A 26,273-nucleotide genomic window follows, 5' to 3' on the forward strand; every position below is an offset into this window, starting at 1 on the left:
AACCAGGTAGATAATTCTACAGTTATCCTGGACTTAGCTGTTATAAAGCTTCTTTCATAAAGATGAAGTAATTTTCTAGCCTCTCTCTCTCTCTCTTTCTCTCTTTCTCTCTCTCTCTCTCTCTCACACACACACACACAAATAAAGACCCACAACCAGAAGAAAATAGAAGAAACACACTGTATTAGATTGTCATTGGCTCTTAGGTGGGTGTTGAACAATGAGAACACATAGACACAGGGAGAGGAGCATCACACACTGAGGTTTATGGGGGTGACTAGGGGAGGGATAACATGGGGAGAAATGCCAGATATAGGTGATGGGGATGGAGGCAGCAAACCGCATTGCCATGTATGTACCTATGCAACAATTCTGCATGTTCTTCACATGTACCCCAGAACCTAAAATGCAATTATATATATATGGGGTACATGTAAATGACCACAAACAGTGGTATAAAACATGTTAATTTATTATTTCACCCTTTCTGGGGTCAGGTCAGTTAGATCCTCTGCTAAGGGTCTCAACAGGCTTCAATGTATCACCAGAGGGTAGAATCTCACCTGAGGCTTGGGATCATCCTTGAAGATTATTGTGGGTTTTGGCACAATTCAGTTCCTTGCAGTTTTAGGTCTGAGGTCCCAGTTTTGTTGTTGGTTGTTTGCAGGGCATATCACTCTCAGCTTATAGAAACCATTCTAGATCCTAAGATCATAGTTACCTGGACTTCTACAACATGACAGCTTACTTCTTCAATGCCAGCCAGAAAATCTCTCTCCAGTTTGCTCTGCCAACTTGTTATGTAATATAGTGGAATCAATGGAGTGATATCCTATCATTTTCCCAAGCTTCACCTACACTAAAGGGATGGTGATTATATACGGAGGATATACAAGGAAGATGGGTTTAGGGGATCTGTGAGGTTATTTTGAATTCTCTCTATCACATTTTATTAATTCTAAGAATTTACTTCTTTGTAGCAGCTAATATTTCATAAGTTTACAGTATACCAAATTCCTCCCTAGTTTTCTCACACATTACTTGGTATTACTAGCCTCACCTACCTGACTGAGAAGTTGTAAGTATTAAATAAGATAAAACATGTAAAGTACTTAACACTATGTCTGTCAGGTGACAACCGCTCAATAAATAACAGTGAGTCATGAAACACTGTGCCTTGCAGCAGTATTTCAGAATTGCCATTTTTGATCATAGAAAGTAAGAAAATACATACATTCTTTGTTATTTCCAGAGTTTTCTCAATTTCAAAGCCAGATTTTGAGGAAAGATTCACTCCTGTACTGCTACTGGTGCCCCCATTCCTGCTTCTTTTTAAGAAGGCATCTATCAGTCTCTCAGATCAGGTAAGGATCTTACCTTAGCACAACTCACAGTGGGATTCCCCACAACCTTCCAAATGATCCAGAGAACACCAAATTTCATACATGAATCCCCTCCTGCTTCTCTTTCACTTGACCATCCCCAAGAGGCTCTAGAAACATGACACTCATATGTGTTCTCCCAACTACAATCTACTAGGTATCATACATATACCTCTATATCCCAGATATCTAAATATTTTCTAATGTTAATTTTGTTAGAGAACATATTTTGCCCCTACCATTCTCCTTTACTCTACATACTCATAAACCTAGGAAATGTGCTCATAAGGGAAGACAATTCTATCAAATCTATGTTTCTTATTTAATATCTACCACTTGAGACAGGGAAAATGAAACCAAGGCAGGAGGGAAGACATCTGTTGGCTTGATGTAAAAAAAAAAAAAAAGTTGGTATTCTTTACAATAAAATTGAAGCAGAAATGATATTTTTAACTGAATACCATATATCATCTTAGTTCAGAATTTTTATTAATAGTTTATGGAAAAACACTATGAAACTCTTTCACCAATACAAAAGAAACAAAAGGATATCTATTGTTAGCAGAGCCAAGATACAATGTATCCTATATTTAGGGTATGTGATTTAGGCTACATTAAACCTAGGTTTTTTTCTAATATGAGAATAAATAACAGGGCTAGGATTATTGTAATCATCAATATAGATATTGGAACTCCAAAAAACTATATAATTCTAAAGCTTCTACAGCACCAGGAGGACCCAATCCCCAAGATTCCAATTTGATGAAATATAAAAATTTTTATCATGTGAAGTTCAAGATAGCCTGAGACTTAAGACAGGAGTGTCAATGAATGGAGTCAATGTTTGATTTGCTCATTTATGCTGTAGCTACTTAGACCCTATTTGTAGATCCTTAATTACTTTCTATCTATCTATCTATCTATCTATCTATCTATCTATCTATCTATGAAGAGAGACTAGATTACCAAAATTAGGATGAGCTCTAACAATTTCCAAGCAACATTGTTCTATGTGGAACTTTAAGATAAAAGGAGAGATACAGGAAAAATATGAGTTAAATTTGCCCCTTGAAGAATTCACCTTCCAGTATGTGATTCACTTCAATAATAAAACTCATCAGAGTTTTTTCTCCAAGTATTTTACTTTCTATACCCTATGTACAGGCACTAGTTTGAAAATTATCATTCAAAGAACAGATATGCAGTGTTGAGAAAGAGTAGTCCATTTCTACTCTTTCTAGGATCAAACTAGTTGAAGCTCAGGGAACTAAATTTGTGTTTCAGAGGCTGGGATTTCTCTTGGGCTTTCAGATTTCCTTTATGAACACAAAAACAACAGGAAGAGACCAATAAGACGTTCTTCATAAGCATGCCCACAATCCTTTAGAGTTTCTTATTTGAGCTCTCCTGAGAACAGCTCATGCCTTCCTGTAACTAATACTTATACCTAAGAGGAAGGGCTTACCTTTTCCCTCAGTAATTGAGAGACAACTCACAACTGTTTTTGCTCAACTTAAAATTTTCCACAATCCGTAACAGTCCTCACTTGTTGGCGCTCTCCAGCTCAGCACCACTGCCTCATTCACCATCTTTGTATGATGATTCAGAAGATTCAAATTCCCAAACATTTTTTGTTGTTTAGACTTTCAGAGTGGCTTTTTCCCACAGAAATACCTAACCTAATTATTTCCTGATTTTATAAATAACCATTAGATATTATTGCTGTCATACTTTTCATTGCTTTTATATGCATGAGTAAACACATATTATTTTATGAGTATGATATGGAACCCTATCACATGTGTATGACAAATGTATATCCTTTTATGAATTAGCTGTTCATAATTTTATTAACTTTATTATTTCTTTCTTTTGAGTTAATAGTCTTTTTCTTATTGATTGTCCAAACCTTTAGGAAACAAGAACATTAATACATCCTTTTATTATAAAATGTGCTTTCAAATTTGTCTTTATAAATATTTTTTTCCATAAACTTTTTTAGTGTTCTAAAATATTTTATCAATTGTGGTTTAAAAAGAGAATTTTTTTTTTCCTTTGCAACAGAGTCTCACTCTGTCTCCAGGTTGGACTGCAGTGGCACGATCTTGGCTCACTGCAACCTCTGTCTCCCAGGTTCAAGCGATTCTCCTGCCTCAGCCTACCAAGTAGCTGGAACTACAGGCATGTGTCACCACACCCAGCTAATTTTGTATTTTTAGTAGTGACAGATTTTCACCATGTTAGCCAAGATGGTCTCGATCTCTTGACCTTAAGATCCGCCTGCCTTGGCCTCCGCAAAAAAGCTGAAATTTGTTTTTAAAAGGTTTTCCTTACACCCACCTATATCAGTTTTTACTTATATAATATTTAATGCTTTTAAAAAATTTTTTCACTTCATTTGAAATTATTTTTACTTTAGTTGCAAAAGAATAATTTATTAATTTTCTACACAACTTGTGATTACATCTGTAATTAATTATATTGTTTTCTTAGAATTTTGGCTTCAGTTTTTTATTTATTATTTTGTTATTTCTTTTTTATTGCACTTTAGGTTCTGGGATACATGTGCAAAACATGCAGTATTGTTGCATAGGTACATACATGGCAATGTGGTTTGCTGCCTCCATGTCCCCGTCACCTATATCTGGCATTTCTCCCCATGTTATCCCTCCCCAACCTCCCATTTGCATACTAAGCTCTAGATTTATTAGTTATGATAAAAGAAAATGAGCTGCAAAATTTCTATTTTAAAATATATTTTTCCAATTTATTATTTTGACGGATAGCCCCTTTTGTTTGCTTTTAAAAAATACCCTCACTTAAACAAATGTCATAAAGACTACCACATTTCCATTTTGTATCTACCTGTAATTGATTTTTTTGGTATATGCATTATGAGATAAGCATAATTCTTTTTTTTTTTTCACCTGAATAGCTCAAAATAATTTACTGAAGATCTGGTCTTTCTCTATTGCATCACAGACCATCTTTGTCTGATGAATATGTATCAGTCTATTTTCTTACCTTGTATTCAGTTCCATTTTTTTATTTGTCAAGCCTCATAAAAACACCTGAAAACTCCCAGATTCATAGTAGCTTTTGGTATCAGGTGTTGTAAATCTTCTAATTTTATTTTATTTCTTCTGGATTATTGTGACTATTTTGAGAGTCTATTCCATTTTAATATACAACTTAGGATCCAAATGTTTGTATCTACAAAACCAAATGCTGGAATTTTATTTGGAATTCCATTACATCTACAGATTAATTTGAATAGAATTGATATATTTAAAATATGACTTCCATTTCGTGTGCACATCATATTGATTTCCTCAGCAATTTTTATATCCCTCTCAAAATATTGTGTATTCTACTGTCATAATTTTACATAACTTTACTTATATTTATACCTCAATTAGGGGTTCTAATCCTCAGCACAACTGACATGTTGGGCAAGATAAGCCCTGGTGTGAGGGTCTGTCCAGTGCATTATAGCATGTTTACCCACATCTCTGACTTCTAGCAACTAGATGCCGGTATGTGTGACACTCAACAACATCTCCAGACATTGCCAAATGACTCTGATGGGGCAAAACTGTCCCCAGTTGGAGCCACTGACCTCGGATCTAGATATTTATTTTATTTTTTACATTAAACCTTAATCATAAATAAATGGTGCCAACAATAAGTACATAAACTATTTTACATATAGCTGTAAATCATGCATTATCATTGCTGTATAGCAAGCATCTTATTAAGTGAATATACCACAATTTGTTTTTATTCAGCTATTGGTAGGCACCTTAAATAGTTTCCAATTTTTGCCTACTAAAAATACTGCTGTTCTAAACTAGGATAAATATTTTTGGACATAGATGCCATATACTTATAGAATTTCTTTGCAAATATATTTCATATTATATGCCTTTCTTTGAATGCACTGAATATGTACACATACAGAGAGACATACACATTTCTATCACATACACATACACCTAGGAGTGGAATTACTGAATCATAAAGAATGCATATGATGTGTTTTAGTAGATGCTGCCACACAGTTTAAAGTGCCAGTTTATAATTCCAGTAGCAGTGCTTGAAATTGCCAGTTGTCCCATATATGGCCATCACTGTCTTTTTCATTTTAGCTCTTTTAGTGTGTATGTAGTGGTATTTTAGTGTGGTGTTAAAATTTGTGTTTTCCTCATGAATAATGAAGTCAAACATCTTCTAATTTTTGACTTTTTGTATGTTATTACATATGTTATTGTTTTTAAAACGTTATTGATGCTTTTCATTCTTAAATATATCATTTTTATTCAATATAAGAAAATACTCAAAGAGTAAAAGACAAGCTGCAGAGTGAAAAATAATATTTGCAATGTCTATATTTGACCAGGAACTCAGGTCCAAGATAAATTATTCCTACAAATTGATAAGTAATATACACCTACCCCAAAATTGGAAAATTGGGCACAGCACATGTATTAACAATTCATAGCAGAGCAAATTCAAAAAGACCTTTAAAAATACTTAAATTCATTATTACTCAGTGAAACACAAAATAATGTAACAAGTTGACTGTGTTGATACAGGGTTTATGCCTGTAAAACAATTGAAAACCAAGTGAATATTTCTAAAGAGCAATGTTGAGTAAATCCTAGTACTGCTACTTAATGAAATATTAAGTAGGCATTTAAAAAGATTGAATTAATGTCACATGTTCTCATTTACAAGTGGTAGCTAACAATGGATATCCATGGACATACAGAATAGAATAACAGACATTGGAGACCCCAAAAGGTGGGAGAGTGGGAGGGAGTGAGGATCGAAATATCACCTATTTGAAGTAGTGTTCACTGTTCATGTGATGGGTTCACTACAACCCCAGACTTCAGCGCTACACAATGTATGCATGTGAGAAATCTGCACTTATGCCACCTTATTTTTTAAAAAAGAAAAAAAGGAGGAAAAAGGCAGAAGCATATAAATCAGGTTATTAGTGTGAACTGAGGGAGGATGGTAATGAGAAAGAGTCCAAAAAGTTTAAATAGACTAAAATAACAATGCAGCATATATGATATAATTCAGTCAGAGTCATGCATAACCACAGAGCGCCCACCATCCCCACCGGCATAAGCCCTGAAAGCACTGTGGGCCTGCTGTCACTGCCACCTTTGAAAATTCTGTGTTGCTAATGATGTCTCTACCATCATTTGAATTATTTATACATATGCCTTTTATTTTCCTGTGATTCATATTCAAAGTCTAGATTGATATGTCTCATTGGTCAAATCTAGATCCCATGCCCACAATGTATATTTGGTGGAGTGAATGAAAAAAGTATCTGGTAATTTGGTTTCTATAGCAGAAGGGAGTCCTACTTATAGGAAGAGATTTTAAAAGATATTCAGCCAAACTATATAAATAAATAAATTCCTCTATAAAGATCTATGGCAGTCTACCACATGCACTGCACACCATACCTGTACATTCTTCCCCCATATTTATACACCCAAAGACACACACCCATGCACACACACACACATACACACAGAAAGACACTATTAACACCTTATACAATGCAACTTCATTCCTCATACGACTCCCTCCACAGAGGGAGTCATTGCAATATATCACCCTTTACTTCATCCAGAACCAAGTCTGGAATCTCAGTGATGTCAATTCTTTCTCAAGTTTTTAAGTAATTCTAACTCAATATTATGTGACTTATGGACAAAACAGTAAAGTTTCATGAACACATCTTATATATAATAATAGAGTAAATAGAGAAGGGAAATTTAAAGCATGTAAATATATACATGTCAAAGCAATACAGAGAATACATGCAAGAGGTACGATACTTAGTATGCAAATGATTATGAGGCAATAGTTAATATTAATGACTTCTAGCTTCTTCAACCCTTTTTCTTAGCAGAAAATTCAGCATGTTGGTGTTGTCAATGGGGTGAGTGAAATCATTATCCTGGCAAGACCCAAATACATTTTGATCTTGCCAATTTAGGTTGCAATTGTTTACATTTAAGTTTTACCTCCAGACACGTGCAGCAGCATGCCATGGGATGATCTGAATTTATTGTATGGGCCAGGAAGAGTATATTGTAGCAAAGTTAGTGTCCTGTGTTTTAGCACAAGAATTTCGTTTAGAAGAAATACAGCTGGGGTATAAAAATCAGCAATTTTGTAATTTTGTTTTCCTATGACAAACCAGATATTTCTTGCTGTATAGTGTGTCAGGAAAATAAAACCTGAGAGAGAGTTACTTCCTGTAAAAATAAAAAGATCATGGGAAGCTAGGCCCTTTCTTCTATATCTGTACCTCATTTAGATCCTTTGAACCTATTATCTGGTACATTAGAAGTAAAATGAAATAAAAGCACTTTCAGCCCAGAACAAGCTGTCCTTCTTGAAAATTATCAAAAAGACCAGATTTTTTAGCCTAGCTAAACTAACCTCAAAGCAATTATATTTTACTAAGGCAACAATGTCTTATTTCCATAGGATTTTCTCCTACAGTGTGGTACACATGAATTTCCAAGGCATCTCGGATATCTTCCATTTCCCACTCACCCAGTCCCACTCACGTGATGTTATCAATATAGCCAACCAGCACAATATTTTTTTAATTGGTAAGTGAACAAATTAGTACAGATTAAACCATCACACAAAAAACATTAAGGCAAAACATGGCCCAAAATAGAACCTGATATATTGAAAGTGATAAAACACTGGCTTTAAATAAATTAATATAAGATATAAGGAAGGATTTCTCTTTAAAAGACACAAAAAGGTAAAAGGAAAAGGGAAAATTTATAGATTCAATTACATTAAAATTAAGCATTTTCATTTATCAAAAGGTATCATCAAGACAGAAAAAAATGAATTACATACTTAGCAAAAAACTGTTAACACTCAAATGTTGTTTGGGAAAAGAACAAGGTGAAAGAAGAGAGAAAAAAATTGGAAGAGGGAGAATGATGTGTTTTCTTTGTACAATAGATACTGCAGAAGTTAAAGTACAGCTACAGCAACTGAAATCAGTGAGTTTCAAGGACACGATTTTTAGAAGAGAATACTGTTGTATGTTTCCATCTATTTAAAGTTAAAAGACAGGAATAAACTTACATTTGGTATGATGGTTAATGCTGAGTGTCAACTTGATTCGATTGAAGGATGCAAAGTGTTGATCCTGGGTGTGTCCGTGAGGGTGCTGGCAAAGGAGATTAACATTTGAGTCAGCAGGCTGGAAAAGACAGACCTATCCTTAATCTGAGTGGGCACCTCTAATCAGTTGCCAGTGTGGCCAGAATATAAAGCAGAAAACTTCCAGGTTGAATGGACAAAAGATTAATTTGAATTATAAAAACAAAGAATCACAGCCCCTCATCAATTTCCAAACTTGAGCCAGTTTACAGACCCAGAACCCCTTACATGAAGGGGAGGCCAGGTTCCCTTGTGGAAGGACCCCAATACACTACCCACAATTTATGCAGCAAATCTTTCTCCTGTCCTTCCTCAAAGAGACCTCTGGCCTTTTATCAGGGTAACTGTGCATTGGTGAAATAGAAATAATCAGACATTTTGGAGACTATTGGACACTTGGCTCTGAGCTGATATTCATTCCAGGGGACCCAAAAGGTCATTACGGTCCTCCAATTAAAGTAGGGGCTTATGGAGACCAGGTAATTAATGGAGTTTTAGCTCAAGTCCAACTTATTGTGGGTCAACTGGGTCCCTACATTGCCCCAAAAGAGGAACTAGCAAATGTTTTTGTCAGTTGCAGGGTGTTTTATTGACCCATTCATGGGAATTGTCAAGTTTACAGTTTTAAGCAAATGGATTAATTATATATTTGATTTCAGTTGAGGATGATCTCTTTACCTGCTCCTCCTTCTGCTTGGACTAAGGGAGCAAGGGAACCGGAGCTGTCCCCATTTGGATAAAACTGAGCCATTTCTTTTTAATTTTCTTTTTTCCCATCTTTTTTCTCTTCTGCTTCAAAAGTAGATGATGATAGCTCCTTTTTGGAAGAAGTCTACCCACCCTTTCCATGTCCTTATCCACACAGAAAATCAAATGGAAAACAAAAGGAGGGCTAGGGTAAAGAGCACCGCTAAGGCTTCCTAATGTAGATTAAAGACCTTTCCTAACTTCCCAAGGTCAAGCATCCATATTGGAATTTGGAATCAAAGCTTCAGTTTGCAACATGTATTCCTTTGCCTTGTATTTTTCTATGTAAATATACACACTATTCCCATTAGAGACATCACAGAACAGGAGAAATCTCTGTGAGAAGGGAGGATTAGGTGTTTGGAGTCTTAAGTCTCTTCCATCTTCCTTTCTAAACGTAGACTTCCCTATTAGCAGAACCCTAAATCTAATTTAAACTCAACATCATATTCTTGTAGTAGGAATATGTAGCAATATAAACTAAAATACTTAATGCTGACCTTACATGATTCCTTAAGTGGAAATGGCTTGTTCAAAAAACAGAGCAAGTGCCCCGTTGTGTTTCATAATATACTAATCAAACATTGCAAACCAGCAATGGCCCAAAGTAAACAACTAAAACATATTTAGCACCAGACCAAAAGTATTTTAGCAAATATTTACTGAGCTATATTTCGCCTAGCACTAATTCAGAACTATACACTACTCTATTCTCAGAGTTGGGTAAGTTGTATAATTTATCTATATAGACCCATATGAAATTTTATGCACTGACTAAGCTGTATGAGGTTTTATCTTGGAAAAAGTCATTATTCTCTTTAGAACTCAGTGTTTTCATGTATAAAATGGAGATGTACTCTGGGTCATTTATCTAAAGGTCCTTCTAGTGCCAACCTAAGTGTGTTTGACTTTTGAGGAATTGCGACATTTTTCATATTTCATCTAGCTTAGTCTCCTATTTGCATACTAAATGATCTAAACAGTTCTGCCCAAAATAGTTTTGTCTGTCCTATTGCAATGTTCTAGTAATTTAACCGTTCTGAGTTAAATTCATAGGGTACATTTAAAAGCAATTAACACATGGCATTTATTCAGTACCTGTGGCTTTTAAATTATTTCAAATTGTATCCGCATACTTTTATGGGTAAGTAAGTAAGGCATCATTATCTCTAATTTATAGGTGAGAAAACTAAAATCCAGAGAAATGGATGGGGCCTCCTGATTCCTGATCAAGTGCATGCTTTTAGCAGGATCCTACTACAGGGACACCACTAAGCGAACTTCCTTGATTGCTGTTAACAATGCCCACTGCGGTTCATTTCCATGTAAGTTAATGCCCCTGAAGGGCGAAGCAGAAGTGATGTCAGCCCCTCTGTCTCCTGCTCTGCAGGGACTAGAGGAAGCTGCCTGCCAGAAAGTGTGACTCCAGGGATTGGAGCCTAGGGATGCCACTGCCAACAGTTTCAAATGAGCTACCAACGGGAAGAGGGAGCCCAGAGAAGCATACAGAAGGAACGCAATGACATAAGCATGAAGAGGCACATCAAAGGCGAAGACCAGGGAAGCTACTGAGCTCAAAAAGGAGCCTCCATGAAGAACAGTGAAGAGCACAGAGAAGTTGAGGCAAGCAGCAGACAATGGCCTCACAGTAGATTCCCAGCCAGCTAGTGGTCTCCAGCAGAGAGGGCTCCAAAGGGGAAGTAGAAGCATAGTAACAGAAATTGTTCTGAGACACATTTATTAAATGCATGTTAGAGATGCTGGGAACAGAGAAAGCACATTAGGCTCTCTTAATGGCATTATGCTTTACAAATACCTGGGGAGGGGTGAGTGTATTCCACTTACCAAAGGCAAATGTCCCTCTTGGAGTTTCCTGAGACACAGGAGTTTTAGGATCTACCTTAAGCTTAGTTCAGTTCATACAGGGTTTGAAATGGTCAAATGAAGCTAGCCAATGGCTACTAGTGTCCTTTTTTCCCCAAGACTTCTTGTCAAAATTCCTTCCTTTTCCCTTACACGGATGAACATATCACATGCTAATATTATAATGTGGTACTAACTAAAATGTATACACCAAATAACTGGAGTAGTTTTAGTTGTTGATGGGTAAAGCAGGGTATTTTTCTCTCTCTCCAGGGGTAAATAGTATCATTTCTCTGTAGAGAAAATAAATTATAAAAGTGAATGAAAACTGAGATGTCAAAGTAGCCAGATGGAAAGGAAAAAACATACAGTACAAGAGATAATTGGGACTAGGAAGAAATATTGATTTTCTTTGTGTAAGAACAAAACTTAAAATGAGAATTTATATAGATGCAAAAGACACTGGTATTTCTTTTGGTGGGAAATCCATACCTACCATTCTCTCCACTTTTTTTTTAGTATTCTATGGCATATATTCTTTTTTATTTATTTTTGTACCTTAGGTTTCATTTAATGAGAAACTGAGACTAGAAATTTTAAGAGATTTGTCCAAAGTAATATTGCTCATAAGTAGTGATGGTGCTGAAATTCTTAGGATTTTGAAAGCCAGATTACAAGATCTAATTGATATTATTCTATTCAGTGTCTAAATAATACACTGATCCAGGCAGAGGGAAATGCCTTTGCTCAATACTATCTGAGAATCTTTCTGTGAAAGGTATGCTACAAATGGGATGAAAAGGAAGATGACACAAAGCCCCTTTAGGAGCTCACAGCCTAACGGGGAAATTAGACACATGCACAGGGACATGCTCATAGCAAGCCTATCACAGAAACATGAATGGAATACTATGGAGGCTGTCAAAAAATTGAGTGAGCATTTGGAGAAAAGAGAGGAAATCCTTTACTGAGTAGTTGACATCTGAATGGGATTTTGAAAGGTCAGTGGAAACTGTTCAGACATCAGAGGAGCAAAGCCATTCCAGATGAAAGGGCTACTGTGTAAGGAAGCAGAAAATGTTTGGTTAAGGCACAGTTATGGGATGGAGTGCTGAGGGGAGGCTGGAGAAGTAGGTCAGCACGGCCAAGCCAGCAAATTTGCACTTTCTCCTTGGGCAATGTGGTACCATGAAAAGTTGGTAATAAAGGAATTGCCTAAGAAATCACTAAGAATTGCCTCGAAAGTTGTTTCAAAATAGATTTTATAGCTACCTTGTGAGAGATTATTCCATTTCTATACAGTTTAAACTCTTATTTAGGGGGAAAAACTGTTTCAGTTTCCCAGGGACTCTTTTAGGTTTAGCACAGGAAGTCCCAAGCCCCGGAAATTGCTCAATCCTCAGCAAACTTACTGTTATTATTACTTTTTTTTGTCTTTTTTAAAGTTCTGGGGTACATGTGCAGAACCCGCAGTTTTGTTACATAGGTATACACGTGCCATGGTGACAGCAAACTTATTTTTACTGAGAAGCATAGTCTCTGTGGCACTAAAGATTGAGGGGGTTTCAAGATGGATGCACAGCGATCCATAGTGTAGAGGGGAAAGAAGTAGCCAGAGGGTAGGCAGCTGCCACTGCAGATCCCTCGCCCACCAGGAGCCCAGTTGGAAGCCCCATTTCCTTCCGCATCCTCTGAAGCCTTCTGAGGGATTCAACATCATCCCTGAACCTTCTTGAAGGTGACACACCATTTGGATATCTGCCTCCAATTTGTGAACAGACTATCAGAGTAAATATTGATGGAAGGAAAGTGACACTAGGAAGAACAGCTCACATTGCCTCTCCGTGTCCGGGAGAGCTCTGGCATGCCTCAGTTAGTTCCCTGATTTCTCTCTTCCACTGTGGCTGATTGTGATTTACCAGTAATCCTGGGAGAAGAAGCCCTTTGTGATGCTGCTTCAAATTTGCAGGTGTGTCATCGAGCACTGAACAGCTCGCTAGAAACCACAGGTTCACCTCTGACTGGAGCCAAATGCAAAGATAGAATTTGTCTAATATGAGATTACAATATAAAAGGATATCTATCTATCTATCTATCTATCTGTCTATCTATCTATCTATCATCTATCTATCTATCCATCCATCCCCTCTCTCTTTCATTCTTGCTACTGGTCTTTATCAGTCTCTCTCTTCACTCCCCCTCAACTTCTGATTCTGAGAATCTAAGAAGAGTGGGGTGCCACTCTTCTTAGTCTTCCTTGTCATCTACCTCCTCACTGTCTCTGGAAATGGGCTTATCATCCTCACTGTCTTAGTGGACATCCAGCTCCACCGTCCCATGTACAACAAAATGAGATTACAACATATATTTGATAAAAAATGATAGCTAATGTTGATTGAGTGCTACTGTAAATTATGTGAATTAATTAATTTAATCCTTACAATAATCCTGTGAAGTAGACACTATTATTGTCCCCACTTACAATTGTAAAAACATATTTTAAAATGTGATTACCAATTAGTATAAGTGAACTAGATCTTTGAACCCAGTAAGACTTCAGAGACCATACTCATAAGATACAATATATGATACTCATAAGATACAATATAAGATACACCCTACTGTGTGGGTATACAGGTAGATGGATGAGTGGATAGATGGAAGGATGAACAGATGGATGAATGGATAAATGGACTGTACTTTCCAGAAGTAGAGAGAATAAAAGGCAACGCAGTGCCTTGGGGCTAAGATTTTGTACTGCTTTACTATTCTGAAAGATTTTAAATAACATGTGAATTTTTATATAGGTTTTTTGAAAAAAAGATATTTTTAGCTAAAACTTCAGAGATTCCAAATGTATTAGGTTTAGTGTGCAGGTCAGATAGTATATTTTTTTAAAAACCTGAAAAATATTTTATTGGGCACACTTAGACAGGAAATATAATCACAACTCTGATGTTCCTAGAAAATAAGTAAGATGCAAGCTAACTCTCTGTACAGATCAGATCAAACTGAAGGAAAACAGTGAAACATATCTTCCTTTATCAATTAATTTAGGTCTTGCATGATTATACTTCTTCCTGATTGGAAAAGAAGATTACTTCTTCTGTGTGTGGTCTTTCCTTCACTCTCGTAAATTGTGTACGCATCATCAGTTACCTTTAAGCTTGAAGAGAACAACTGCTCCCTGACACCAACCAGCATCTCAGAATCAGGAGTTGTGGGGGGAGTAAGGAGAGAGAATGATAAAAACCAGTAGCAAGAATGAAAGAGAGAGGGGATAGGGAGATAGATAGATAGATGATAGATGATAGACAGATAGATAGATATTCTTTTTTTTTTTTTTTTGAGACGGAGTTTCGCTGTGTTACCCAGGCTGGAGTGCAATGGCGCGATCTCGGCTCACCGCAACCTCCGCCTCCTGGGTTCAGGCAATTCTCCTGCCTCAGCCTCCTGAGTAGCTGGGATTACAGACATGCGCCACCATGCCCAGCTAATGTTTTGTATTTTTAGTAGAGACGGGGTTTCACCATGTTGACCAGGATGGTCTCGATCTCTTGACCTCGTGATCCACCCACCTCGGCCTCCCAAAGTGCTGGGATTATAGGCATGAGCCACTGCGCCCGGCCCGATAGATATTCTTTTCTGTCCTTATTTGGGAGTGACACAGAATTGATGTGCTGCACCTAGAGATTTTACAGGGATATTGACCATCTCCATCTGTTACTTCTTTTGGCAGATGCGAATGGCAAGGAAATGCAAAGTGGAAACCAGACTTCCGTGTCTCACTTCATTTTGGTGGGTCTGCACCACCCACCACAGCTGAGGGTGCCACTCTTCTTAGCCTTCCTTGTTGTCTACCTCCTCACTGTCTCTGGAAATGGGCTCATCATCCTCACTGTCTTAGTGGACATCCGGCTCCACCGTCCCATGTACGGGTTCCTGTGTCACCTCTCCTTCTTGGACATGACCATTTCCTGTGCTATTGTCCCCAAGATGCTGGTTGGTTTTCTCTTGGATAGTAGGAGTATCTCCTTTGGGGGCTGTGTAATCCAACTGTTTTCTTTCCATTTCCTGGGCTGTACTGAGTGCTTCCTTTATACACTCATGGCTTATGACCGTTTCCTGGCCATTTGTAAGCCCTTACACTATGCTACCATCATGACCCGAAGAGTCTGTAACTCCCTGGCTTTAGGCACCTGGCTGGGAGGGACTATCCATTCACTTTTCCAAACAAGTTTTGTATTCCGGCTGCCCTTCTGTGGCCCCAATCAGGTCAACTACTTCTTTTGTGAGATTCCTGCCATGTTGCATCTAGCCTGTGCTGATACCACCATCAACAAGCTGATCACCTTTGTGGACATTGGCTTCCTGACCCTCACCTGCTTCGTGCTCATCCTCACTTCCTATGGCTACATTGTGGCTGCCATCCTGCGAATCCAGTCAGCAGATGGGCGCCGCAATGCCTTCTCCACGTGTGCTGCCCACCTCACTGTTGTCATTGTTTACTATGTGCCCTGCACTTTCATTTACCTGCGTCCTGACTCACAGGAGCCCCTGGATGGGGTGGTAGCTGTCTTTTACACTGTCATCACTCCCTTGCTTAACCCCATCATCTACACACTGCGTAACAAAGAGATGAAGGCGGCATTACAGCGACTGGGGGGCCACGAGGAAGTGCAGCCTCACTGACTCCATCCATCACAGACATGCAGGAGATACTATAATGCAGGGCCCTGGTTAAGACACCAAATAAGTGGAAATTTTAAAACAGAAATAGAAAAATTCATGCAGAGAATAGAGGACTCCTAGGAACCCGGAAATTTCCACATTGTAACCTGTTCTCAAAACATGATTTTCCATATGTCTTTCTTCAGTACCAATGAAAAGCAATTAAGGCAACCCAGCAAGGGTGGCACTTTGTATAAAAGGTCCAAATCACCTGAGGTCAGGAGTTTAAGACCAGTCTGATCAACATGGAGAAACCCCGTCTCTACTAAAAATACAAAATTAGCAGGATGTGGTGGTGCATGTCTGTAATCCCAGCTATTTGAGAGGCTGAGGTAGGAGGATCACTTGAACCGGGAGGTGGAGGTTATGAGGTGAGCCGAGATTGTGCCATTGCACTGCAGCTGGACAACAAGAGCGAAGCTCCGTCTCAAAAAAAAAAAAAAAAAGGAAACAGAAAAAAAAGAAAATGTCTGCATGAAGCCCCTGCTTCTCTGTGGCATTCATCTATATATCTCTTATCGCTTGTAGTCCCTGTATTGATACCTGTTATCTCTTTATAGGCTCTAAATAACTTTCCTGCAAACCATCTGATTTGACCTTGACAATAATTATGTGAGGTAGGTATTATTATTTTTCCATGTAACTGTGGGGAAAGTGAAGTTCAAGTAAGTGGCTTGTCCAAACTCCCTTCTCTCTGCCTTTTACTTTGATGAAAATGGTAGATGACCTTGGACTTAAAGTTGAGGGAACAATTTCATCTCAATGTGAGGGAGCCATTACACGTGCACTGCATTATGACCTGCAGAGGCCTAGTCTTTTGAGCTTGCACAGAGCTCCTCTTTTGTAAAATTGAGGTGGGTGTACCAAGGATAAGCTTTCTGGCTGTGTCACATATAGTGGGTATCCCTGATGCCTCCATGGATGTTGAAGAAGCATAGCATCTGAGTTGGTAGATGAATGCACATGCTACCACACTCCTGCATTTCTTACATAACTTTTGAGTATGAGTGTGGAGCAGGGTGGGATGAAGCATGTACCTGGCTGCAACAAGATGAGTCAGTAGTGACCTGAAGCATGTCCTAATCACTTATGTCTTGTAATAATCTTGTCAGTGTCTAAATGTGGATCCTTCACTCTCAGGACTCCCTGAGTGCTACAGATGCTTTTGTTGATATTTCAAAAGTATATGGGCAAATACAGTCCAAGAAGATCCTTACATTCCCCCAAACTCAATTCTAATTGTAAAAACATTGGAATAATGAAGGAGAACTGATTTCTGTGCACCAGAAGCTTTCTGAAAAAAAAAATGTATATTGTCAATGAGTTTGCTTGTTTGAACAGCAGAGGTGAAAGGTTAAACATCAGAATATGCATGAATAGGCAATCCAATTCAATGTGACACAGTTTTTTTCACTGTATTGCCAAAACCATGACATTATTGTCTATTCTAAATGGGGTTTTAATCTTATGAGAAAAGAATTCATTTATATATGAGGCAGAGAGATAAAACATATGACCCTAAAATAAATAAGAAATGACTCGTATAATTCAGTATACAATGAATATTATTCAGGAGAAGGAGAGAAAGAATGTGTGAGAGAAAGAGAGAGATTATGGGGCCTGGAATTTATAAAGCTAGCTTATTGAAAAATGTAAGATAATCTATAGTTTGAAGGTCTTGTAAGGTCTAGTCAGTCAAACTACGTGATTTTTTCCTGTGATGAAAACAACATAAACCCAAGATATAATCCTATGAGAATGCTCCACAGAAGCCTAATTAACTATCTTAGGAAGAGCAGCCCAAGATAGTTGCAAGCAATATTTGGCAAACATACAGAACTGCAGTGCAATGGGCACATAAACACTCCCTGGGAAAGGGAGGCAGAAATTAGGTAATCCGTCCTCTGATCCCAGAAGAGTGCCTACTTAGAAGTCAAATTAAAGCAAACATGACGACTTCTTTTTCTCATCAGGGCCAATGACACATCACACAGATAGAAAAAGGTCACATAAAAAAATTAATTGGGTGTTTTGCTCTTAATAGAGAAATATAAAATACATCTTATTATTTTATATGAAGAAAACTACCACATAAAAACATCAAACAGCAAATTTTACTTTATTCTGTATGCATAGTCAATTAGCAGCAGAGCTAATATGTGAACGTACCTCTGTGAGTCCAGAATTTGAGCTCTCCACTAGAAAGAGCTACATAGAGTCGTATTTTTATGCAACTTTACTTCTTAAGGAGTATTTTGGTTTCAAGTTTGTTTTGAGGTTATCTAATATTGAGAATAAAAAAATGAACAAATAAGGCAGAAAAGAAAAAGTAGTGTTAGCCTGTATGAATATTTCTCTACTCTTGAAAATAGAAGCTAAAAACATGCTACTGTTTAGAGTTTGAATATGAAGTATTCTTTGATGTCTTTTAATCCTTCGGCTATATATTTTAAAATTCAAATACATACATTGATATATATTCAGATACTATTATTATATATGATACATGTTTGTTAGTACCAAACTTTAAAAATAGCTGCAGGTTTAATATAGTTTTAAACACCTAGGAAGGTTATTTTCTCATTCTTTTCTAATCAGGTTCAGATTATTTGGGGCCATTTTCTCACATTGTTTTTTAGATTAATTTCCAGATATTTTATCAAGTAGTAAATAAACAGAAACATTTCTGGCATCTTAATTGAACTCATATTAAAAATAGAAATAATTTTTAATATATTTGTCATTCACATCATATTCAACCTTTTCTGTCTTAGAATGAGATATGCCTATGCTTTTGTTTATGTCTTCTTGAATACATCTCACTAGAGTGTCTTACTTTTTATGAGTGCATTCTTTCCTGTTATGACCTGATAACCATTCTAAGTTTGTATTTATCTGCTCGGATCATTTATGTAGAAATACTTAAATTTTAATACTCAGCAAGAACCCTAATTATCCTTATTTCTACGTTCCTAGAAGACTTTTCAATTTATCAGTATCTACTTAATATTTCCAGATTTATTTTATCGGTAAAATGAAGTGAAGCAAGATGGTCTCTAAGTTATTCTATATTTTGATATTCAAAAGTTCTATAATTGTTCCAGTTCCTCAGAGTTTAAAAAAGTTCATGATAAATGCCTTTTTAAATGAGTATACAGATGGTCTCCAACTTATGATGGTTTGACTTTATGATTGTATAAAATCATTCTGTTTATCATATTCAGTATAGTATTCAATGAATTTCATGAGATATTCAAAACTTTATTACTAAATAGGCTTTCCGTTGGATGATTTGGCCCAACTATAGGCTAATGGAAGTGTTCTGAGCACATTTAGGGTGAGCTAAGCTAAGCTATAATGTTTGGTAAGTTATGTGTATTCAATGAATTTTCATCTTATGAAATTTTTAACTTGTAATGGGTTTATCAGGACATTAACTTCATTGTAAGTTGAGGGTCATGGAGAAAAACAATTCCTGGGAAGCAGATAAGAAAAGAGGTGTCATAGCAAATTCTCATTTTTTTTTTTGGTCAGGCTTGGCAGTTACTAGTCAGATTTTTCTCATCTACCATTTTTATACTACATGCAGGTAGGCGGTGAAATACAGTAAGCATGATTTGTTCAAAAAATTATTTCTATTTGCATTTATTTGGTATTTTGATTATTTCATTGGGCTTAAGGGATTAGGCTAAAAATAATTGAGGGAAGTTAGTTATCTTGGTTTAAATTGCATGAACAGTATATGTATATGAACAGCCCAATATAGGAATTGGCTTTTCTGTAAAGCAGCAACCTTCTCATACTGAAAGGGTCATGTAAAAATCAATGGTTTCTGTAACTGATTTTTAAAAAGTTAAGATTTTATGTTATTTCACACACTAACCAGGTTTAATAGCAACTATCAATAGGACACTTTGTATGTATTATTATTTTCATTTTAAAGATGTGGAATTGATGTGTTTAGTGAAAGAAGAGGAATTGAGCAATCTGCCAAATATCCTTCAACTAGTAGGTGACAGTGACAGGACAATAAGCCCAAGTTCATCTAATCTCATAGCTCATGTCATTTTTTTCTACTCTTTCAAAGATATTTATGGAAAATATTATTCTTCTTAGGGAACTATAACACATACATATGGAAGAGTGTAGAAGTATGCTAAGATAGTTTCTGAACAGGCTACATATCGAAATACACCACAAATGCCACTGAGTTTACAGGGGAACCAAAGCATTCTTAGGGTAGAAAGACCTCATAGAAAGGACAGGCTTGATCTTACCCTCGAATAGCAGCTTAGATTTTTGCTACTCAAAGTGCAATTTATGGAACCACGTAATGGAAAACACTGGGCACTAGTTAGAAAGACAGAATCTCAGTTTCTACTCCAGAACTGTTGAATTCAGATTTGCAGTTTAACAGGAATCCCCATTGACTCATGTGCACATTAAAGTCCAAGAAACTTTAGAGATGTTATCAGATAAATATGAAGTTCATTTCTTCAAAGTGGGATTGAGTGGGGTGAGGAGAACAAGAGGAGATTAGTGATAAATTTAGGAGAGGTTGAGAAAATCTACTTGAATAAAGAAATGCTTATTGAACACAGAAATGTACTTGAATAGAGAAAGGTTGTAGGGGATAAGAATAAATGGATACCAAGCACATTTTAGATAGTTTTCAGTTATAAATTGAGAATTTTGTGTTGCACTGTAAATCAGTATGTGAGATTGGGATTATTAACATTTGTGGAAGGAACCAGTGAGATAAACTCTTTTGAAATTTTATCAATGTTATGCAGGATGAAGTGATTCATTAAAGGAGAGAGCTGAGAGTTGAGAAGCCCTTGTAGGAGATTATGATTATAATCCCTCAGACATAATGAAATCAGAGACTCATTATGAAATGAGTTTTTAATGACCATTACCCTTAGTCTCTCATTTCATAATGAGATGAGACCCATAATAAGTCATTCTCATAATGAAATGAGAGACTAATGGTAATGGTTATAAAAATTCAAATGCAGATTCAGATAAGACAACATTTCAAGAAAAAAGCAATTTATATATATTTTTTAAAATGAAAAATTCAGCTGGAACTCTGATATCAAGCTTCACTCACTGAAGAGAATAGAAAGGGTGTGTCTAGTAAGATGAGTCCTAAAAATTTAGAGATGAAATCCAGAGGATCCTACAAACCACAGAAATTGCCTTGACTATTAATCGAACACAAAATTCCAAGCTTTTAAAGAGTTTGTATAGCTCAGATTCCAAGACTAACCCTGGGTGTATGGCAGGTGGAATTCCTGTACTCTCACTGATGTAATGAAATTCAGACTCCAGGCAAAAGTATTCACAGGTATTGGATGAAATTTCTTAAGACTCCTGCAAAAAAGGCACTGACCATCTCCACCTATAGCTCTACTAAAGAATCCAACAAAAGCAGGAACAGAAAAAGATTGGAAGAAATTCACTTTTATAAGACTTCTACAGGAATTGGATTTTCCAGGCTCTTTTGTAGACCATGTATTTATTTGAATAGGACATTAGCACTAACACCACCTGGTTGTAACTTGGGCACCTAACACAATTAGTAATTCTACTGAGTGATTCAAAGAAAAAGCAGACAATAGTAACAACTAGGATTTTCAAAGACTTGCGGAGTAATATTATATGTCTTTATATGTACCATGGTGAAATTGCAGTTGGAAGTGACTTCTTAGAGGAAAATGTATGTTAAATAAAATGAGTGAATTAAGTTAAGTGAAATGGAGAGCAACTAACCAGCTACTATGAATGAAAATAAGGCAATGAGGACAAATGACCCAACCCCAGTACCCACACCTAGTGTCTTTGTGACTGAGCATCTCTCATCCTAATGACTACGGGCTCAGAACCTTACTCTTTTCTCTCTGTTTCTCTTTCTGTATCAATGCGATGTAGGTAGCATTTGTTTAGCCTTTGCTAAACTATTTTTATTTAGTATCTAAATCATTTTTTAAAAATTCCTAGGCCCTGCAGGAAACACAAATATAACCCAATGAAGGATGAAACTCTAATAAAAAAGAATTGATCATTTACATGGAAAGAAAGTGCTAACCTCAGATAGCAGAGAGGACGCTAACCTATCTTGAAAAGTTTAGATTAGCCTTGGACAGTGGAATCTCCATCTTTTAAGTGGAGAATGAAAATGGTCAATGTGAAAGCATTGTATGAGAAAAGTTTAGAGAAGGATGGTGACAGGTGTCAATATGACCAACTAATAGAAATTAAAATAAGCCAAAGGTGAGAGGTTAAGCTATCACCTATAGTGATTGTAGAAGAATAGAATGATAGATGTTAGAACAATTTCAAAAGAGGGCAGGAAATCATAGAATATTAGATATGCAATAATAAAAGCTACCAATTAATTGGTAAATTACTCAACAATTACTATTTTATATATACACACACTATATATAGGTATTTCTTGTTAAAATGTTAAATTTGATTATTTTTAAATTATTTACAAATGAGGAAACTGAGGCTCAGAAATTTCAAGGGAGCTTACCGAGCTACTGAGCTCATATAAGCGCCAGATTTAAATAGAGGTCTACCTCTGTCCAGACCTTTCTGCTGATATCATTTCACTGCATCATATAGAGAAACATATATATTCTTATATCATTTCACTATGTCATAGTGTCTTGAAGATTACGAAATATACAATCTCTTCATTACATGGGATACTAACTAGCACATTTACAAAATTGCTAGTTCACAACCCAATTTTAGAACATTCCATCCCTTCAAAAAGATCCCTTATATCCATTTGTAGTCATTTCCTGTTCTCATCCCCAGTTCTGGACATACACTAATCTACTTTCATTTTTCATTTGTCTTTTAAGAATATTTCATAAAATCTTAATTCAATTGTGCCTGTCTTCTTTTGTTTACGTAATATTCTTGAGATCCATTCATTTTATAAACTGTATTAATATTTTGTTCCTTCCTGCTGAACAGTCTAGAAAAATAAGAAAAAAAATTTGTTTCTTCTTGCTGAATGATTTTCGCTGTGCAGATACACTTATTTTGTTTATCCATTCACCAGATGATGAACAACAATTCTGTTTTTCTCTAGGCTTTGGCTACTGTGCATAATTCTGGTATAAATATTCATATGCAAATGTTTGTGTGAACATGTTTTTGTTTCTATCATATAGAATCCTAAGAGTGGAAATGCTAGGTCATATGGTAAATTCATTTTTAACTTTTTAAGACACTGCCAAACTGTTTTCCAACGTGGCGTGTCTATTTTACATTTTCACTAGCAATATATAGGAGTCTCAGTTTCTCCACATCCAATAACACTTATTAATCTGTATCCTTTTTATCACAGTCATTGTAGTGAGTATGAAAAGGACAACTCTAAACATAGTTACTTTAATATCAGGAATACATACATACTGCTAATGTAAATAACATTATATGTTGATCTACCCAAGAATGAAATGGGCACTGTTGTGAAATAGAGATTACTTCTTGACTAAACTTTTCAAGTAGAAGTTCCGTAACTTCTTGTCAGGAATAGCATAGGAGATATCACTGCATTTAATAAATTACTGAATATGAAGAAATTTAAGGTCCTATGCTGTGTGCCCTACTCTAAGGAAAATAATAGCTACATTAAATGGAGGACCAATAATGATATTCCCTTTTTAAACTTCAGAAATGAAAGAACAGAAATCAAATACCATGATTCATATCAGGTAATAAGTGGTTGAAAAGGATCTGAACCTAAGTTTATAGGAATCCAAATAAACTTAGTTTCTTACTATTTCTACTGTTCTGTCCCCAAAATGCTAGAGAAGGTATAGGACTTTTTCCCTTTGTTTCTTTTAGAGAGACATGACATATGCACATTAATCGCTAAAACTTTTTAAGCTAATGTCTGCCTAGGTGTTTATTAATAATTATCATAAATATGATTCAGCTTCAGAAATTAATAAATCAATGAGAGAGAAAATATTTATAAAGGCTCCTTGAGAAATTAAAGTTCAAACATAACCATAGAGAATAGATTTGGGGAGGTAGAGATTGAATGTCTTCCATTTATGTTTGAAAATGTGGTGTTGTGGTTAGATTGATGGTGGCAGTGGCTCATTTGGAGCAGCTGCTGAGAAGATGCCAGCTGCAGCAAGCGGAGGCACAGCTGGGGCTGTGCACTCCACAAAACTGACAAGAGCTGGAAACAGGTTATCCCAACAAGAGCCCCAGGCCCTAACAAGTTGGTGAGGCAGGAGCCCCATGCTGCCAAGCACAGCTGCAGCCACCCTGCTATGGTTTTGGACATGGGCATCCCTGTACTCTTGCAGCTGGGGAAGCCCCCTTCCTCAACAGGCTTGGAAGTGCCTGCTCCCACTCCCTGGCCTTTCTCAACTCCCAGTGCCCACTCCATTATGGAGCAAAGTTGTGGCCAAGCCCAGGTTCTATTGCATCCCAGCTGTGTGTGCATGCACTTAGAGCAATGCTGACATGCCAGCTCCCTGCCACCTTGTCTCCCTCTGGACTTTGGGTGCCAATGAGCACAGGAGCACAGGCCAAGGGGCTGAAGGTGGCTCAGTGCAGGCCTGTAGGCATCCCTTGGCCTGGACAGCCTGCATACCATGAATAGCAGGAGGCAGACAGTTTCCTTAGTAGGAGGGATGGGTCCCCAGTGAAGCTCCACCTTCATGCCAGGAATGGCCTGAAGCCTGGGATCTGGGCTGTCAGTCCAGAGTGAAGTCCACAACCCAGAGTGAGAACTTCACTGATGCCTTTTGACCAATTAGATGGTACTTTCTCCAGGCCCACCCATAGCTACCCATGGGCCAATCAGCATGCACTTCCTCCATTCTGAGCACATAAAAGCCTCAGACTCAGCCAGACTCAGTCACTCATCGGGGGAACCTGCCTACAGAAGGGAGCTACTGACTTCAGGTATCCTGAGAGCTGTTGTTTTGTTTGATAAAACTCCTCTGCACCTTGCTCACCCTCCAGTTGTCCATATACCCTCATTCTTCCTGGATGCAGAAAAATCACTTGGAACCCAGCAAATGGCAAGGGCTAAAAGTGGTGTAACACATTCCTGGCCCACTTGCCAAGCTGTGGGTGGTGACATGCTCCTGGACTATGAAAGTAAAAAGTGGTGATCCTTCTGGTGGCTCAGACTTCAAGATTATGCAAGCCAGAGCTGCTGTAAAATCTATAACCCTCCCACCCTCTGCCAGTGCTGGGTAGCCATCCCACAGGACAGGAAGCAATGGTGAGGCCAGGCCAGCTCACAAGCTGTAAGTCAGAGTAGGGTGGTGGGACTGAAAGGGCTGTAACACAAATGGACTGAAACATAACTCCTCATTTGCTTCACTGTGGGTGATGAGAAAGAGAGAAGAGCTTCTGGGAGCCCAGACCTCCGGACTCCCTGAACCAGGGCTACGACAGGCTGTACCACCTCCTTTGGGACTCTGCAGTTCCTGGCATCTCTGAGCTTTTGAGTGCCACCACATTCCCCTCATCCAGATGCTGGTGCCCTGGATGCAGTGGAAGCCACTTGCAGTATGCCTGGTTTAGCTGCAACCTCATATGAAGTCCATGTTTCTGCTGGCACCTACAGCTGCCTGCCCCACCACAACAGCCAGTGTGCCTGGCTGTGTGCAGTGACTGGACCCCTGTGTTTGCTCACTCATATACCTCTTACCACTTTGACCCTTGACAAGCTTGGGATCCAGGCTGGTAGCACAAGCCAAGTGCAGCCTGCCAGGCCAAGTGGGTGGAAAGAGCCCAGTGGGCATGAGCAAAACTCAAACAGAGGCACCACCAGCCACAGAGGTTTCTATCTGGAAAAGTGACATCCTAAGAATCCTGTGACAAGATCAGAGAGAGATTATGGCAAATTGAGGAGAATATGAGGCAAATAACATCCCTGGATAACAGGAGTTTCTTTAGGGGATTGTAGGAGATAAAGATTTTTTTCATGATAATAGAAATAGCTTACAGATGACTCTGAATATAGGACAGAGATACACTTTATGTCTTAGGCAGTGGGGAACAGTAAAAAATATATATTCAAATTGGTTTTTTTTAAGAAGACTGGAACAAAATAGTTGAATACTAAATCATTTGGTGTATCAGGGAGTAAGAGATGGGACATAAAATGCCATTGTGAAAATGTAGGTGTAAAATATGAAGAGGTGGGTTTAGGTAAAATCCATGGAAATTAAAGAGACAACAGGAAAAAAAGAAAGTAGTTCAAAGAAAATTTTCACCTAATGCAACATCTATTAGGTTTATGAAGTGAAAGATGGAAGAATCAAAGAG

At 37.4% G+C, this 26,273-nt stretch overlaps 1 protein-coding gene across 1 annotated transcript in view; it reads left to right on the forward strand.

Moving 5' to 3' along the window:
• Positions 1 to 15,908, forward strand: part of LOC108307122 (olfactory receptor 10G6) — a 20,007-nt gene extending 4,099 nt beyond the window's left edge. Inside the window, exon 3 of the mRNA XM_017532382.1 lies at positions 14,907 to 15,908. Coding sequence (XP_017387871.1) covers positions 14,907 to 15,908 — 1,002 coding nt within the window. The remainder of the gene's footprint in view (positions 1 to 14,906) is intronic.
• Positions 15,909 to 26,273: the final 10,365 nt, after the last annotated feature.

Source organism: Cebus imitator, unplaced genomic scaffold (genome assembly GCF_001604975.1).
Source record: "Cebus imitator isolate Cc_AM_T3 unplaced genomic scaffold, Cebus_imitator-1.0 Scaffold0, whole genome shotgun sequence".
Classification (NCBI taxonomy): Eukaryota; Metazoa; Chordata; class Mammalia; order Primates; family Cebidae; genus Cebus; species Cebus imitator.